This window comes from Thunnus thynnus, chromosome 8 (genome assembly GCF_963924715.1).
Source record: "Thunnus thynnus chromosome 8, fThuThy2.1, whole genome shotgun sequence".
Classification (NCBI taxonomy): domain Eukaryota; kingdom Metazoa; phylum Chordata; class Actinopteri; order Scombriformes; family Scombridae; genus Thunnus; species Thunnus thynnus.
The window spans coordinates 28,639,254-28,656,317 of NC_089524.1; the positions used below are offsets into that span (position 1 = coordinate 28,639,254).

Here is a 17,064-nt window from a genome sequence, read left to right on the forward strand (position 1 = left end):
ACTGATATGAAGACATCTTAAAACTTCCCTTAAAGCAATAGCAACAAACAATTCAATATTCAACTTGTACACAGATAATTCAGAAATAAGTTCCTGCTTTACTTCTACTTCACTGCGTTGAGTGACGTGGGTCAACAACATTTCAGGCTCCTATAACCATATTCTTAGAATTCATGCTTCGCCCCAGTCAGTCGGAGCAGAACAGTCCCTATTGTGACACAGAGCAGGTTTGAAATTTTACATCATGTGAAACAAGATCTTCTGTTGATGATGAGAATAGCTGAAATTCCAAGTATTCTTCAGTTGCTTGGCTTTTGATGTACAGAACAGAAAGTACAGCTTACAGCACAACAACACTGACTTGTGTCTGTCATGAGAGACTTGTTTGCTTGATAAATAATGGAAAGCAGACTATCAGGGCTTCACCATGTCAGTCAGGGGAGGGTAAATGTTATGAAGACATTGTGTTCACTAAATGATGATGCCAAGATTATGTCTCACTAAAATAAAACCGTAGATATAAACAATTTTAAAGATGTGGGTCAGTATAATCCTGATCCTCAATGAACTTCCCTTCAATTTAGAAAATGTTGGCAATCGATATTCTATTGATAGTCTTCAATTGCAGTCCCACCCATGTACCCTGCATGTGTAAAAGGTCGCTGTTCAAAGTTTGTTTCTTTCTTCATAGAGAACAGCGGATGTGGACGGTTACATTGTGTTTCTTTGGTGACGAGTTTTCAAGGATATAAAAATCAGTCCTGCTGTACCTACAACTCTATTGCCCTTCTGAATATTATGTTCCACCCAGTTGTCTTTGCTACAATGTTGTTATGCTAAAGACACAACCACAGGAAAAAGAGTGATACCACTTGATGAAAGCAATATATGTGGCCAAAGTTGGGTGAAACAACAACCATTTGGAACATACTGAAAATACAAATGTGAAGCAGTGAAGTGGGTTTGGGACTGTCTGTGGAAACTGTGCCTGTGTCTGTCTTGTAAAAACTGGTTGGACCAACCATTGGAGTCCATCATGACCACCATGAAGTCAAGCTAACGACAACCTCTATTCAAGCTTACCATGGCCTCTGTTGTCCATGAAGGGCAGAAACACAAAAGGTTAATGTAGATTTGAAATTAGAAATAACACATTCACCCTCTTATAAATGAAAAGCTGAGTTTTTTCTGCTACAGCCTTTCTTGGTGTGGTTGAACCAGAAGCTTATGGCAGCTAATGTTAGCTAATGTTAGATAAGATATTGCTTTGTAACTGACATTACTAAGTCAGTCTATTGATTTTACAGTCTTCTGGTTATATAAGCTAGTCTTCTAGTCACGTTGACTCACTTTAAATATAAGGTACATAAATGTGCATGTAAATTTTACAGTTACATTTTTCTTTGACAGGCAGCTGTCACAAGTACAGTACTGGCAGCATTTATGTGAAGTGCATAACAAGCATCCTAATTTTTGCTAATCTAATAAATAACCACTGGAAGGTACATTAAATCAAAATAGTCTTTGGATTTGTGAAAAAGTATGTAAAAGCATTTATTTCAGTTTTCAGGACTTTTCCAGCTTTTTCTGCTACTCTGTGATGATGTGACTACAGAGTCAAGACAGATTAGATTAAGAGAAAAATTGAGGTTATGAAGGAAATACTATCAACTTGCACCACTTGTATCTGAAGGACTGTACTGTTGTGTTTGATATTACAAATGATTTGTAAACGTTACAGTAAAATAGCAAATTTTTTGCATCTTGCTCTAAAGCTAATACATTTTTCGTAGAAACATGCAACTACAAGAAGTTGTTGTTGGGTTTTAGTTTAATATGTCTCATATCAAAATGGACTGTATTGAATAGTTATCTTGAATAAATTGAATAAAAAGCAGTGAAGATCTTAGGTGGGGATATTGATGAAGATACTAACTGCCTTCACTGACACATCAAAGTGTTCAGATGTGCATCAAAAGAGGGTCAAAGAGAGCAGTTGGTTTTTTGTAATCAGTCTCATTTACAGTATAACTTCTCAAACCAGTACAACAAATAAAAACAGTACACCTTTTATCAGACATATATTAAGAATTTTAATCTATTATTGTGAAATATTAAGGAATACATACTTTACAAAAGTTCACAGCAACATCAAAATGGGTCAACCAGCTGAAGCAAGGCACCTTAACAGAGCCTTTTGTATTTGTCCTCGGTTATAACTTAAAAGTAGAGTACATCTTTGGCACCAGAAAACAAAACAAATACAAGTATATGAATGAAAAAAAACAAACTACAAAATATATTAACTTCTCTCACTTCAAATAGCCATTCATGTAAACACATTCCAAAAAAGTGAAGGGCATTAACTCAAACTGACACGTTGCATTGACCAGCAAGTGCATTGTGACGGCAAATATGTTGGATAATAATTATTAGCTTCTTCAGAAATGTATTTATGTTGAATTTAAGCGACATTCCCCTCTAAGTGTAGAACAAATCTGAATTCTGGCCCATTCCAGTTAAATACAAAACACATTCCTGGAAAACAGGAGTCTACATTCAGCAGTGTTCAGTGATCCTACATTACACAGGGAGAAATAAATAGACGATTCCATGTTAAAGACTCAGAAATGTGAGATACTTGAGCAATGGAGAAAACACAGCTGAATATAACACAGTGATGGGGACAACAAATAGAATGGCAAATGCAGGCCAATTATAGTTGACCATTTCTATGCTCATGGTAGAACCAGCTACCATGGGTCAGAAGAAATAACCAGTCCCAGAAAAGGAATCATGTGGAGAATGCGTGCCATTTTAACAAGGGCGAGGGGTCAGACTTTAGATAGCCTTTTTCTTTAACGGGAGCATTCCCTCAGCGAGGAATGTGAGAAGATTAGCTCCAGCGTGTCAGCAGAGGGGAGCGAAATGCTGGGCAGTCGCCATCTGAGGCCCCAAACATTAACCCGGGATCTGGAAAATTAGACCCCCGTGAAACACTGTCAATCCTCACAGGCTTTTTTAAGAGAGAACAGACAGACATTCTGCAGTCTCCGCATTCAAAGGAAGTTTCCAAATCCTCTGCTGAGCTGTGAGCAGGCCCCCGCATGTATTTTAAAGAGGGGGCCAACTGTTAATTTAGGTTTGAGCAGTTCTGTTAAACAGAATAATCCTCAAACATGGCATGAAAACATAAAAGATGACTTTATAAATATTCCCATTACTTTCAGAGGGCATGGTGATGGTTACGCTACTGGAAATTCAAGATAAACCTAACAAAACATTGATGGGTTGCATATGTAACTAGAAAAGTGAGCCATTTGTATATAAATGAAAAAGTGAAGCTGAACAAGACGAGCAGATCCTTCTCGCCTCCCAAACAGAAAAAAGACACCACAATATGAGCAGCATTTACAAATATAAATACAATAGATAACTACAAAAATAACATGCACAACATACAGTATGTATATCAACAATCAGCAGCCCGATTCAAAACATAATGCAGAATACTGTCCAGGTACCTTGAAGAATTCTGACTTGTGAGGGAACGTGGCAAAATTCAAGAGTTTGTGACTCATGCAGAAGAAAGCTCAGCTCTCCTCACCAAACTGTGCCACATTCTGGACTCTGCATGTTGATTCAGGTGAAACTGCTCTGTTTGTGTCAGATGATCACCTTTTCTTTACTTGTGGTCAGATGCAGAGGAATGTCTTTAACACCTTAGCCAAATGTCTCTGTCATCACTGGCTTTCACTGTTCAGTTATATGAACTTCAGTGAGTGATCCTCAAATGAGGATTTCAACCACCTCTGCATCTGTGCTGTTGATGTTCTTGAATGTCCTGAGTGGTGCCTTAGGCTCCTCCGAGGTGTCTACAAAAGATAAAATTAGCAGATTAGAGAAAGAACTTTGGCATGCTAAAGCAACTGCAATGCTTGAACGACCTTGTGTCGCTGAACAGTGTAGTTTTACCAACACAGTTTTAACTTATTAAAGTTAACAGTCCTAATCCTGGGTCTGGTTACGCTTTAAATAGTGGTCAAATAGAATAGGTCGGGCCGACCTAAAATTAACAGAACAGTAGTTTGTGTGGTGGTGATTGAGTGTCAAGTGCTTAACAAAATAATGACCCACCAGTGGTAGCTGCTGAGATCGCCTCAGACGACTCTGCTGTGAGCTCAGGCTCCTGTGGGACTTCGTCACTTTGGGTGCTGGAGTCTCGGCTCGGGCGCTTGGGCACCACGCAGGGTTGGTGTTGCAGTGAGGCAGCACCTGTCTGGTCATCTGAGAGGCTCTTCGCTACAAAAGTAGACAAAGACAGGAGGCTGCTTAATTACCCAGTTACATCCACATTTACACACTCCTGAACATCTGCCCTGGCGAGTTCTTCCCATGACTATTCTGGATCGGGCTATTCTGGAGTGAGAGATGATATGCATTCCACTTTAAAAACATGTTGTCTATTTGAGGGACACGAAAGGGTTGTCTCATACTCCCTACTTTTTTTTAGGAAGCATACATTCTGTCTGGCGACGCTGACCAGTCTGCCAGTTGTCGCTTGACACCATGTGTCATTAAAGATTCAAAATTTCTCGGTGTTGCATGAAATGTGAACTCACCTTTACTCTCTGTGCTGCTGGCCACAGTGTTGATGGAAGGGACGGACCTGGCGAGCCGAAGCCCCTGCCTCTCCAGCTTGCCCTGCTCCCATCTGGAGCGCTGGTGGAGGACCTTGATCACAGCATCCTTCTCCAGGAGCTGAGCATGAAGTGCTCGGATCCTAAACATATACAAATAGATTACAACATTAGTTAACAAACCCCCAAACTCCAAGCATAAACTGGTATGTAACAAGGACGTAGAAGGATGTGTACCTGTTCTCCATCTCCTGATGTCTGTGACTAGACAAAGGCAAGTCTTCATTAAAACTGCTGTTCGGTGAATGTCGGGGTGAATTGTTGATGATGGTTGTATCCCTGAAAATGAAACAGAAGACTGTTAAAACACTTGATCCCTAAAAGTCACTATATCTGTAATTATCTGATGTTTATCTTTGCATTCTGTACATGTTTTGTCATACCTCTGTGCAGCAGCAGTGGCAGCAGCATCCATTGCAAACTGCCTCATGGTGCTCTCCTCCAGGTACTTCTGTTCCCACTTGGTGATGTCTGCCTCCAGGGCCAGAATACGCTCCTCTCGCTCCCTCAGCTGCTGCTGCAAAGTGGAGGAGCTCAGTTCTGAAGCCATGGGGTCCGTTGCCTGGTTCTGAGACTGACATAACAGACAACAGTGGTTAACATTAGACTTCCCAATAAACAACACATTTTAGATAGTGATAGAATAGTTTGACTTTTTCCATAAATACACCTATTTGCTCTCTTGCAAAGAGTTAGATGAGAAGATCAATACCACTCTCATGTCTACATTTAAGGCCACAGCAATTATCCGGTTAGCTTAGCTTAGCATGAAGACTGGAAGTAGGGGGATACTGCTAGCCTGACCCTGTACAAGGATTAAAATAAAATCTGCCCACCAGAACCTCAAAATGTTCTTACACTTTTCTGGCTGGGTGTAGTGACGCCTTGGAGTATTGTCATCACCATGAGGTTGCTAGGAAACCAGCGGAAACTACAGGAAGTCAATGCACCCAGCCAAGAAATACTCCTGTAAGTTACATAACCCTCATCAAGAATTTTTGTTTTTCCTTTTCAGTTTGTGTACAGATTAACTGTGAGATATAACATGTTTTGCAGCTTTAGAGGTTTTACATTTGGATAAAGCTAGGCTAGTTATTTTTAATGGACAGATATCAGAATCATACCAATCTTCTCATCTAACTCCCTGCAAGAAAGTAAATAAGTATATTCTCCAAAATGTCAAACTATTCCTTGAAGCTGCAGACATAAAATGTAATGAGGATCTTCTTCTCACCTGTTGCGCCCTGAGGCTTTTCAGTTCTTGCTCCAGGCGAGTGCGCAGCCGCAACTCTAGCGTTTCCCTCTTCTCACATGCCGCTTGCAGCTGAGCCAGCGCACTCTGCAGCCGCTCCACTTTCTCTACGTAGGCTCTCTTCCTCTGCAGTTCTTCCTCCAGCTGCCGGTTGCGGCCCTGAGCTGAGGCCAGAGTTTGCTCAAGCAGCTCCCTTCTCCGCTGGCATTCCTCCCCAGAGACACGCAGATGCTGAATCTGTCTCTCCAGACGTTCACGCTCCCGCTGCTGCTCTTCATCTAAAACACGGAAAGGAGGGGGACGGGGAGGTGAATGAGATGCAAATAACTACAACAGTGACATGATCGTGGAAGATATGAGGCTGGAAAGTTATCATCTCCTATTGTCCTAGGACAATAGCAGCCTCCTAGGAGAGGTCAAAGGAATGTTAAAGAGGGCCAGAATCAAAACTATTCAGCAACCATTGATGGGGTCACTCAAGCGGCTACATGAGCAGTCACTCAGGGAGGTACATTTTCAATGGAATGTGACCCAACAAGAGACATTTACATGCTGCTATACAGGCATGTGGTTTAACAACAGACCCAAGTGAAGGCATACTGTGCTATAAACATGCAATCATCATTTGATTAAAATATTCCACATGTACTTGATCCATGTTTAAATGAAAACTGTTAAAAAGTAACACCAAGTGTTGTGCTACTTTAAAAGCAGGTTGATTACACAACATGAGTGCATGCCTGTGGAGGGAATGCAGACTTCCTCTTATCCACTTACGCACACAGTCATAGCTTTGTACTGGGAAAAGCTCTGGAATGCTTCTAAGGGCATGAAGTAAACAAGCAGCTCAAAATATAATTCAAGCAGTCCTTATAACAAAAAAAAACTATAAAGTACACATCCGACTATTGTATTTTATATGTGGTTTTGTTCCTGTTGTGCCAAGATAACTGTTTTCAGGAAAAACAAAAAAATAATATATCTTATCTTATGGCTAAAGATGATCACATGGCTGTATTGAAAATCCAGAGAAGTGCAATTGTCATTCCAGCAGGGTAATGTATAACTGAATGGTATGTCTGATTATGTAACTAGAAGGATTTTATGCTTGTACCTTACTGTCAGATATGTCATCATTCATTTCAATCCTTTGTCATAAGTAAACTGAGGTTAGGTGGATTTACTCCACAGCACACTCTCTGCACAGAACAGAATAGGGAGGAAGAAATATTCACAACTGGCCAATCATGATTAAACCAAGAGGTAAAGAAATGTCCAAACAAGGAGAGTGAGCTAGCCGGGGGTCATGTTGAGTTGGGCCTGAACGCCCTGGAGTCCCAGACTTATTAGTTCCCCTTGAGGAGGGAAGTCAGCAGTGATGCAAAACTGAATGTGTGTGTGTGTGTGTGTGTGTGTGTTAGGGGGGCATTCCTAATGCTGGAACAGCCTGAAATACCTAAAAAAAATTCCTGGAATCCAGGCAACATTTACTGCTGCCATGAAAAATAGCTGGCGTCCAAGTGCCAAGAGCAACTCTTAACATTAGAGATAGAGCCATTTGTGTCCCAACATGAGGGGCCCCAGTTTTTATAACACACAACTTCACTGAAGGAGGAAACCAATCCCTGCTCAACTATGTTCCTGCTATTATTAAGTGCTTCACAGGGCGGTGTGATTTATCAGATCAGATAAAAAAATTGATCTGAACCTGAAGTCTTCCTACTCTCCTTTGTGACGAACTTGCAGGCAAAATGGTATGAGAGGACCGTTTGTCTAATAAAAGACTAATGCAGACATAAACTTACTTTGCTCCAAGAGTTTAAGAAAGACGTGCTGTTTCTGGTCTGTACACTCAGCCTCCTTGGCCACTCGGTGTTTGTTAGCTGTGTCAAGTTGTTCTGTAAGAAGCAAAACATGGCGGTTACATATGTGGAATTACATTTAAAAGCAGATTTTTTTACCATTACCAGGACAGTTTTGGTTCAACGGACAGCTAGGCACGTACCTCTCAGGTCTCTGTTAAAGTCATGCATCCTCTTAATCTCTGCTTCTAGTTTATTCCTCATAGTTTTCTCCAGAGTTTCCCGCTTGGCAGAGCCCTTCATCAGGGTCTCATACGCTTCAGATATCCTTTGAATCTCCAACTCCAACTGGGAAGAAAATGTGAGAGGAAGATCAGTCTGTGGGAGAGGCATCCTCGTTGGTAGTCTGGATTGTGGTTTATGTTGCAGTTGTTAGTATCAATAAGGCCAATCACTCATCTCTGCAAATGCAGCCCTTCTTTTCTTTAACTGTGAGTCAGCCTGCAGGCAAACGGCTTCTTCACACTATGCGCAACTGAAAACTGGGAATCAACATTCCTGAGTGAACACTTGTGAGTCCCAGGTGTCAAGGCATTTATCTCCTTTCATGGCAATATGCCAGCATGCTTTGAAAGACAAAGGGTGAACGATGTGTCGTAGGCATTCCAGAGGGTGGAATGGAGAGAAAACTATCAACTGTAAAGCGCAAACTAGCTGGTAGAGCACCATTTTAAAAAGTCCCAAGCAGCAGAAACAAAGGCAATCATGGGTAGTACATGATAAATACTTGATGTATCCATGTTACTTCTCCATGAAGTGAACCAATAAACTTGTATCTCTCAACTCTCATACTCCCAGACCACTTATCACCCTGACATGTACTGGCAGAGAAACTACTATTTTACGATTTCCACACCCTCTATGAGCCATTTATCGCACCACCCTCCCCTCTCACCTTCTGAAGCCTGGCTGCCTTCTCTGTGTAGACCTCCAGCTCCTTCCTGAGCCTCTCATTCTCCCGCATCAACACGTCGGTCTGAACTGAGTTATTGCTGGAGGCTGGAGTGATACTGTTGTGAGCCACCTGGGACTGAGCAGACACATACCTGTTGAGGGGAGACATGAGTAATTTGTTACAACACAGCTGAAACCACAAAGTCTTGGGAAGCTGTCGGTTTGATCAGATTTTATTTGATATCTATCGAAATCATAAAATGTCTTGATGTTAAACATGAATCTGTTGGGATTACCTGTGGTGCTGTGAGTAGAAAGGGGGAGGAGGGTCTCTGTAGTAGTGTCCATGCTCCTGTGAGTGGCTGAGCGTATATCCAGGAAGTCTTGCACAGAAAGGATACTCCGGGGGTGGCCCACGCTGTTCTGCACACTGTTGGGCTCCTTGCTTGTTGGGTGACACAATGTTTGTAACATTATTATTATACAGCTGTGGATAGCTGTGTGAAGAGCTCATAGCCAGACCGTCTCTAAGTCCGTTCCTCTCCAGAGAGAGCTGCATGAGCCTCTCACTGAGGGAGCGAGCGTGCTCCCTCTTCAGATCCCACTGTCCCTCATTATGTCCGTGCCCCCCAATTATGTTCATGCCTGGGCCTTCCTGTTCTGCCTGCCCCTTCTGAGAGATCAGGTACTGGGAGTGGGCTTTGGCCTCCTCGTATGTGGGTAGCTCCTCTCCATGCAGCTGATACAAATGGCACACAGTGCTCTCTGAGTGCAGGAAATCCCCCTGGTGCTCCTGGCCTTGGGGCTCCTGGCGTGTTGACATCTGGATGTACTGGGACTCCTCCTGAGTCAGGCTCTCCAGAGAGGAGCGGGGACTGCCTGTGCCCCCGCCGCTGCTGCCTCCACGCAGGGCCTGCTGCTGGATAGCGAGAAGTGTGCGAGTGTCGGTCAAGTTCCCGTAGCGGAGCTGCTCTTGGATGAGACGGTGCAGGACCGTTCCAGAGGAGTCTTCAGCAGTTCTCATCTCAGTCAGCAGGAAATGAGCAAAAAAACAGCCTAGAGGTGGCAGTTTGGGCACTTCACAAATCACAAATCTGAAAGAAAAACAACAAACTTCATCAGCGCTGCACAACATACAGTATATGTTACATCACATCTAATCAGCTCAGTATTTTGTCAGGATTCCCAACCCCCATTACTATCATCAACAAGTTCCCCATCATTTGTAATGCTAATATTTCAATTGTGAACAACAAGCAGGGGCCGACATTGAGAAATCTTCTGAATTAGCATTAAGAAACTCGTCTATTGAACAATGGATTTTGGCATGAGTGCATGAGCTGTTGCTGGAAATACCCCTGACAGTGATGTCAGTGCAGATCCAGTTTTATTGTCCACACACTGTAAAGCGTAACTTTCTCCAGTCAGACAGGAGTGTAACACTCAACAGTTGCTATAAACATCAGAGCCTTCCCACACACTCACACAACAACGAGACATAAACCGCAATGACATATTGCTCCAAATATGTTCCTACAGGAAACACATTAAAACATGTAAAAATGCTTTAAATAAATACTCCTATTCTCTAAAAGCTCCCTGTGGATTTAAAATACAGGTAATGAAATCCCACTGAGAGGGTCTTTAAATCAACAATAAACTCAGGTTTCATGCGAGTTTCATTTAAAATTTGGGATATCTGTGGAAATCAGGATGCTGTCCAGTAATGACGCTCTTATACATAAAATATATAGATAAACATGATCCATCGGGAGTCAGCTTTAAGCAACTCACACAAATAATCCAACCGTCAATATTGCGCCATGCAAAAAAAAAAATCCGTGCCAATGGGGATTTATCGGGCATCCAAACACACCATGGTAGGCCGAACACACCGCCAAGAGCGAGAGCTAAACTTAAAGAAAATAAAATGTAAAACTTACCAGATTAAAATCTCATCACACAGGAAACAGTCTTGTAATATCTCTCAGTGTTTTGCGCTCAGTTCAACAATGTCCACAAGTTTCCCAAGCGTCCTCCTCTGCTTTGCCATGTACGTGTGTGCGCGCCGACGGGTAGCAGCAGACTGAGCAGACCGAGCAGCGAGCCGCACTAATAAATAACTGAGGGCCGATTGTTCGCTGCGGCTGGAATGACTGGAATGTAAAGGCTCCAAGTCCCTGTGGGATCAAAAGCAGAGCACAGGGGAGGAGGAGGAGGAGGAGAAGGAGGAGGAGGAGGAGGAGAAGGAGAGTGGAGGGGGGGCCGAGAGGGGGGAGGTAGAGGGACGAGCAAAAAAAATTGGATTCAGAGCAGCACCACTATCTCAGCTGGCTGCTTGTGTCATGTAAAAGAGCTTGTTGTTGTGTAATTTTAGGAATTTTAAGTCCTCACAGTACCGAAAGTTAAAGGAGATTTAAGTTCTTACAGTTTTAGGGGATGTTATTGTGAGACAGCAGGAGATGAAATAGAACATAAAATGCAATGAAACATTACAAAGTCACTGTTTTAGTTGAAATATTTCAGCGATATAATATTAAGAAATATGATACATGAGGATTGATGTGTTTAACATAGAAAAAAAAAACATATGATGAAGGAAAAGAAATCAAGATTTAGGCAGATTCTTTCTTAAAATATTAATGTTTCTCATGCATCAGTTGGTTTTGGTATTAACTGATTAGACATTTAGTTTATAAAATAGTGAAAATGCTCATCATAGTCTCCCAGAAACCCCAGGTAACATATTCAAAATCCTTGTTTTGTCCAATCAACAGTCCAAAACCCAAAGATATTGAGTTTAAAATGATATAAAACGAAGAAAGGCAATGAATTCTGACATTTAAATCCCTGGAAAGAGAGAAAATTTGATATTTTTTCATTATAAACATCTTTTACATCATTTACTCTACAGACTAATCAAATAATCGAGTGACTGTCCCAGCATTAAAAATGATAAACAGATGTGATAATGAACACCAGACCCCATATTGATTTGAGACAATTAAAGCTGAACTGCAATGCATGGTGGATATTAAATGATGCTAACACTACATCCCATTAAAGTAACCACAATGAGGCAGTGATGAAAAAAAGTGCTGTCATATAATTGAGACATGGATTAATCATTATTTCTTGAGCAGCCTTTTGTTTGCATGTGCCTGGTAAATATTTAAGCTGTGGCCCGTGCCAGTTAATTGCAGAGTGTGTGTCTGTGTGTGGACACGGAGGGAGAGGGGTGGGTGCGAGGCACACTGCCTGCCAGCTGTCCGTGGACTGAAATCCCCTTCCCCTCCTTTAATAAGAGCTCTGAGAGATGCATTGTTCTCCCCAAAAAGCAGACATGACGGGGGCTGCCCTGCCATCTGCTGTTCTCCCCTCCACCACTAGCACTACACTTCATTCACACACACACGCATGTGGATGGAGACCCTGGGATCAGCTGGCAGTGGGGGGTTGGGTCGTAGTATTGGATAGTAATGTTATTGAGTGCTTTTTGTGCAGCCTTTTTTGCATGAAAAGGATCATCCTAATGTGGTGGCGGTGGTTGTGGGGAGTAAACAAGTCTTCACTTGTTAGTGTGGTGCAGTCAGTAGACAAACTGTAGGTTACTTTATCTCTAACACTCACAGGCAAACGTCCACCTGCTCATTTGCATGGCAGTTGAAGTCCAACAGTTGGTAAAGAATGCTGCTTTAGCAACTGATAAGTATCGACAGGTTTTGCCATTTTCATGATTCATCTGTTGTTATCAAGATAAGCAGAGGTATATAATACCTCACATTGTGTTGTTGCACTTTTAATCATTTAACCAGTTGGCTATTTTAAAATATACAGTAGTGCAGCTAGTTCTTTAAACAAAGGTTTTACATATGGGAAAATACGCTCACTCACTTTCTCACAAAAAGTTAGATGAGAAGATTGATACAACTCTTAAATTCATCTGTTAAATATGGAACAACAGCCAGAAGCTGATTAGCTTAGCTTGGCATAAAGACTTGAAAGGGGGGGAAACAGCTAGCCTGGTTCTGTCTAAAGAAAAATACCTGCCTACCAGCATCTTTAAAGCTCACTAATTAACATGTTACATATTGTTTGTTTAATCCATGCAAAAACTGAAAAGTAAAAATGACAAGGTGTGGTTTTATGGGGGGTTATGCTATTTCTTGGCCAGGACCAGTAAGTTACCGGAGTCGTACCTCCAGCCCTATGTTGGTTAGTAATGAAACTGCTGTGACACAGGACTCTCTTTGGAGTTCATATCCATTTATTCTGACAATGACAGATAATAAAGCATGACCTTGATGCAAATAAAACTGCCCCCTCCACCTCCTACAGAAATGAAATAAATAGAAGGCAAACTGGCCGTGTTAGCTTAGTTTACCGCAACTTTAAGCTAGCTTGCTACTGTTAAGTGCCAGTACGCTGAAAATATTAACAGGTGAAGACAGATTTTGCGATATTTGGGGGAACAAAAGTAAACAACATTAACTTTGAGAAACAGTAGGGTGGTTTATGATGATAAAAATAAAATAATGCCCATGTCTCCCACAAAAAAATTGCACAAAAGTGGAGAGGTAAAGGTAGCTAAGGTACCGTAGAAGACGAAATGAAGGAGATACGATAGAGATAGATCCACATACTGGGTTTGAAGGCCTTCCTGGTCAGGTATTAACTATTTTGAAAGAATATATGTAATATAAACAAGAGGTTATGACCCAGCTACAGATTAAATTTAAATTAAAATTCATCAGTGAGATTTAGAGGTGTTGGTAGACAGATTTTTAAATCATCGATTTTTAACAGACCCAAGATATTTCCTAGGGTTTCTAATTTTTATGCTAAGTTAAGCTAACCATCTCCTGGATGTTACTTCATATTTAACAAACAATATGTCAAACTATTCCTTTAACATGTAATATAACTGAAGTAATCCAATATTCATACCACTAAACTCTACTAAAAAACTAGAAAGACATATCAGCAATGACTGGCCACAGTCTCATATCAGCTGTGCATTATTTATTATTCATTTATTAGATTTATCCTTTATTTAGCCAGGAAGGTCCCACTGAGATATAAAAACTCTTCTTCCAGGTAGTCCTGGTCAAGATGGCGGCATAAGCAGTTTCACATTAAGAAAAACAATTTCACATGATAGAGCACATACAGTACATAAAAGCTAAACAAGAGAAAGAGTAAAAGAAGTGAAACATTATGTCATTCAGAACAACTTTATGGATCTCATGTAACACACAGACACACAGAGAGCATTTTATCCAACATGACCCAAACATTTCATATACACTGGAAAAATGTGTTGTCAATATGTATTGTGTATGATGCAGCTTCAATACGGCTAAAGAAAGATGGTTTATGGGATGAAACTCTGCAGAGTTATTAATTTATTTATTTTTATGTCAGTGCCCACAGAAGAGCCAGAGTTAACCCAAGAGGCTTTTCATCTGTGGCCCGCGGCCAGATGTCAAAAAGGCACCCTAAAAATAGAATAAAACAACAACAACTGTGGTACAACAATTTTATACATTTTTTGTACACACAGACAGCACAGTCAATGTGACTCACTGCTAAGCTTGCTGGTACAAGTCATCACAATTCTTTTTTATGACTCCAGTCAACCAAACCCAGTTTATAGACAAATACCTGAATGAGTGTCTGTTTGCTGGAAATTGAATCCTCATTTAGAGGGAATCAGAATAACATTATTCAAGTGTATTTATCCCATTCAAAACTCATGAGTAAATATTTCCCGCAGTTTTGTCAAAGGGGGAATCAAACATACTGCAACGTTTCACAACAGTATCAAACAGTCAGATGAGTCACTTGCTGATGAAATCCAAACAAAGCAAACAAGCTAACACTAGTCAACAAAAACAAATGTTCTCTTAAAGGAAAAGTTTGACATTTTGGAAAATAGGCTTATTTGCTTTCTTGCTTAGAGTAATACAAGTAGATTGATACCACTCATGCCTGTGCATACGGAACTAGACCCAGATGTTAGCTTAGCATAGCATAAACACTGGAAGCAGGGGGAAACAGCTAGCCTGGCTCTGTCCACATGTAAAAAAAATCCACCTAAGTGCGCCTGTAAAACTTACCAATTAACACTTATTTTTTGTTTAACCTGTGCAAAAACTGAAATACACTTCGATGTCGCTGGGAGGACAGGGCCAGCTGCCTATTTCCAGTCTTTATGCTAAGCTAAGCTAATCTGCTGCTGACTGTAGCTTCATATTTAGTTTACAGGTATGAGAGTGACTGGTATCAATCGCCTCATCTAACTCTCAGCAAGAAAGCAAATAAACATATTTACCAGAATGTCAAACTATTCCTTTAACCACAGGAGGTCCTGATTAAACAGGTGAGTCTCCTAATGTTTTTTTAACATGAGTACGCAGACAAAATGATCTGCATTATCATCACTTGTGTTTTGCTGAGAGAGAACAAGGAATATACTCAAGATGTAAGTGTTGTTATCCTTCATCTTGCGCCACCTCCCTCTGCTGAGAGTTGTTTCACACAGACAACAGATTCTCAGGGGAGGCAGGTGTGAACCCTGGTGTGTTTCTGAACAGTACATATTTCCCACGTGAAGAAAGTCAAAGATTCAACTGAAAACTCAAACAGCACATTTCACACCATGTTTGTCACCATGTTGGCACATTTGAGCTTCATCACACAGACATCCTGTAAGACCGTCGCCCTCTTTCCACACAGTTTAAAACACAGAAGTGACATTTAAGATCAGCCATTCGAGCCTGTTAATGGTGTGGCCTGGGCTGACTGGGTTAACACAATAAGGCTGTGATCTGGGAGCACCAGCCTTGTTATGTGAGGTGGGACAAGCCAGGCGCTTCAGCAGCTCCTTTTGTTTTCCTGCAAAGGAGGAAATGGCCGCATTCCTCACATTACCATGTGCATGGGGTCTGACCGAGCCTCCAGTCTGCTGTTTTACTGGGGAGGACAGGAGGGCAACCAGCAGCCACTGACGTTTTCTCTTTAATGGGGAGGTTTCTCTTATGAATAATACCGGTGCCTGGCTGACCTAATTCATAACTTTTCAAATGACTTACAGGTCTGGAAATAAAATGAGTTGAATTTACTAAAGCGCACCACCTGGATTGCTTAAGTTCTCAAAACGTCAGCAGAGGAGAATTTTATATGAGAATTTTAGGACTGAATACACAAATGGAAAATATAATGCTACTAAAAGCAGTGGGTTATTTCTAGGTGTCATTCCTGAAAGCAACACATATGACAGACAAGCTATCTTTGCTTTCTCTCACACACTTAAACGTCTTAATAAACGACAGCAGCCATATTTGAGGACTGTGAAGCAGCTGGAGGTGAGCAACATTTACACAAATCAGACTTGTTGCAGGTCTACCGAGAAACGGTTCCCTTGCACCTGATGACACAAGACATTCCACACTTAACCATAAAAGTAAACAAGTCACACTGAACCAGTGTGGGACTCTAAACAGGGCTACGCCTGTGGGCGATGCTGTTAACAGATAAGGCAAGGACACATTTTTTCACAATTGCCCTGTGGGCTCGTCACCTTGGTGGTTTTTAATATGTTTCACTTCAGCTTAATTCAGTTTGATTCAGCTGGATTAGATTCACTGACCTCAGTGCAGTTTGATTCAGGTCAACATTATGTCTTTCATTTCAAAGAAATCCACAGAGAAATGAAACTTTTTCTTGAGGTCCAAGTATTTTTCCATAAGAGTAAGTAAAGAGACAATTTGGGATTCAAAAGTTTTAGTTTTTCAACAGTTCGACACAACGTACAAATTGAGTAAAAATAATAAATTTAACAGAGCAATATAATATCCTGATTTTGTATATTACATTCACTCCACTGCTCTTTCATGTACCTGCATATATGCACATCAAAGCGGGTGACATATGGGATGGTGGTCAGCAAAGATTAGAAGCAGAGTTTCACATTACCAGCACATTTTCTGTCATCAATTACTTTGCAAAGAAATGTGTGCTGTTATCTTGGGAAGAAGAAACTCCTCCAATGTTAAATTATTATTGGGTGGGTATGTTTTTAAATGGACATTTTAATTTATGGGTGCCGCAATCTGTTTTGATTTTGTATCTTGACAAGATGAACAGTGTCTGCTAGAGCTCTGTAAACCTGCATACGTCATTATGATTCAGTTTTTGTTGCTCTCGAAACTTTCAAGAATTTCAATATTACCAGCATAACAGTAATGGGTGTTAATCAGCAAGATTTATGAGGAACGCGAATGCCAGAACAGAAAAGTAATATACAGTAAATGAGTGTAGGATTCAAGCCCTGTGTTTGGATCTAACACTTTAT

The 17,064-nt window shown here is 41.0% G+C and overlaps 1 protein-coding gene across 1 annotated transcript; it reads right to left on the reverse strand.

Annotated features, from left to right (window-relative positions):
- Window positions 1–2,068: 2,068 nt before the first annotated feature.
- amotl2a (angiomotin like 2a) lies at window positions 2,069–10,871 on the reverse strand. The gene is made up of 11 exons (XM_067597799.1): window positions 10,652–10,871; window positions 9,005–9,802; window positions 8,710–8,860; window positions 7,958–8,102; window positions 7,758–7,850; window positions 5,935–6,230; window positions 5,084–5,274; window positions 4,878–4,979; window positions 4,623–4,783; window positions 4,138–4,302; window positions 2,069–3,875 (listed from the first exon to the last, which is right to left on the reverse strand). Exons 2-11 carry the CDS (start codon window positions 9,730–9,732, stop codon window positions 3,790–3,792), a joined length of 2,118 nt encoding a protein of 705 aa, XP_067453900.1. The 5' UTR covers window positions 9,733–9,802; window positions 10,652–10,871; the 3' UTR covers window positions 2,069–3,789.
- Window positions 10,872–17,064: the final 6,193 nt, after the last annotated feature.

Excerpts from the sequence above, each read along its gene's own strand:
- amotl2a (XM_067597799.1), bottom strand. The coding sequence starts at position 9,732 with ATGAGAACTGCTGAAGACTCCTCTGGAACGGTCCTGCACCGTCTCATC. Across the intron at positions 4,980-5,083 it reads GCCACTGCTGCTGCACAGAG|GGATACAACCATCATCAACA; the intron begins GTATGACAAAAC and ends TTTCATTTTCAG. Across the intron at positions 4,784-4,877 it reads CATCAGGAGATGGAGAACAG|GATCCGAGCACTTCATGCTC; the intron begins GTACACATCCTT and ends GTATATGTTTAG.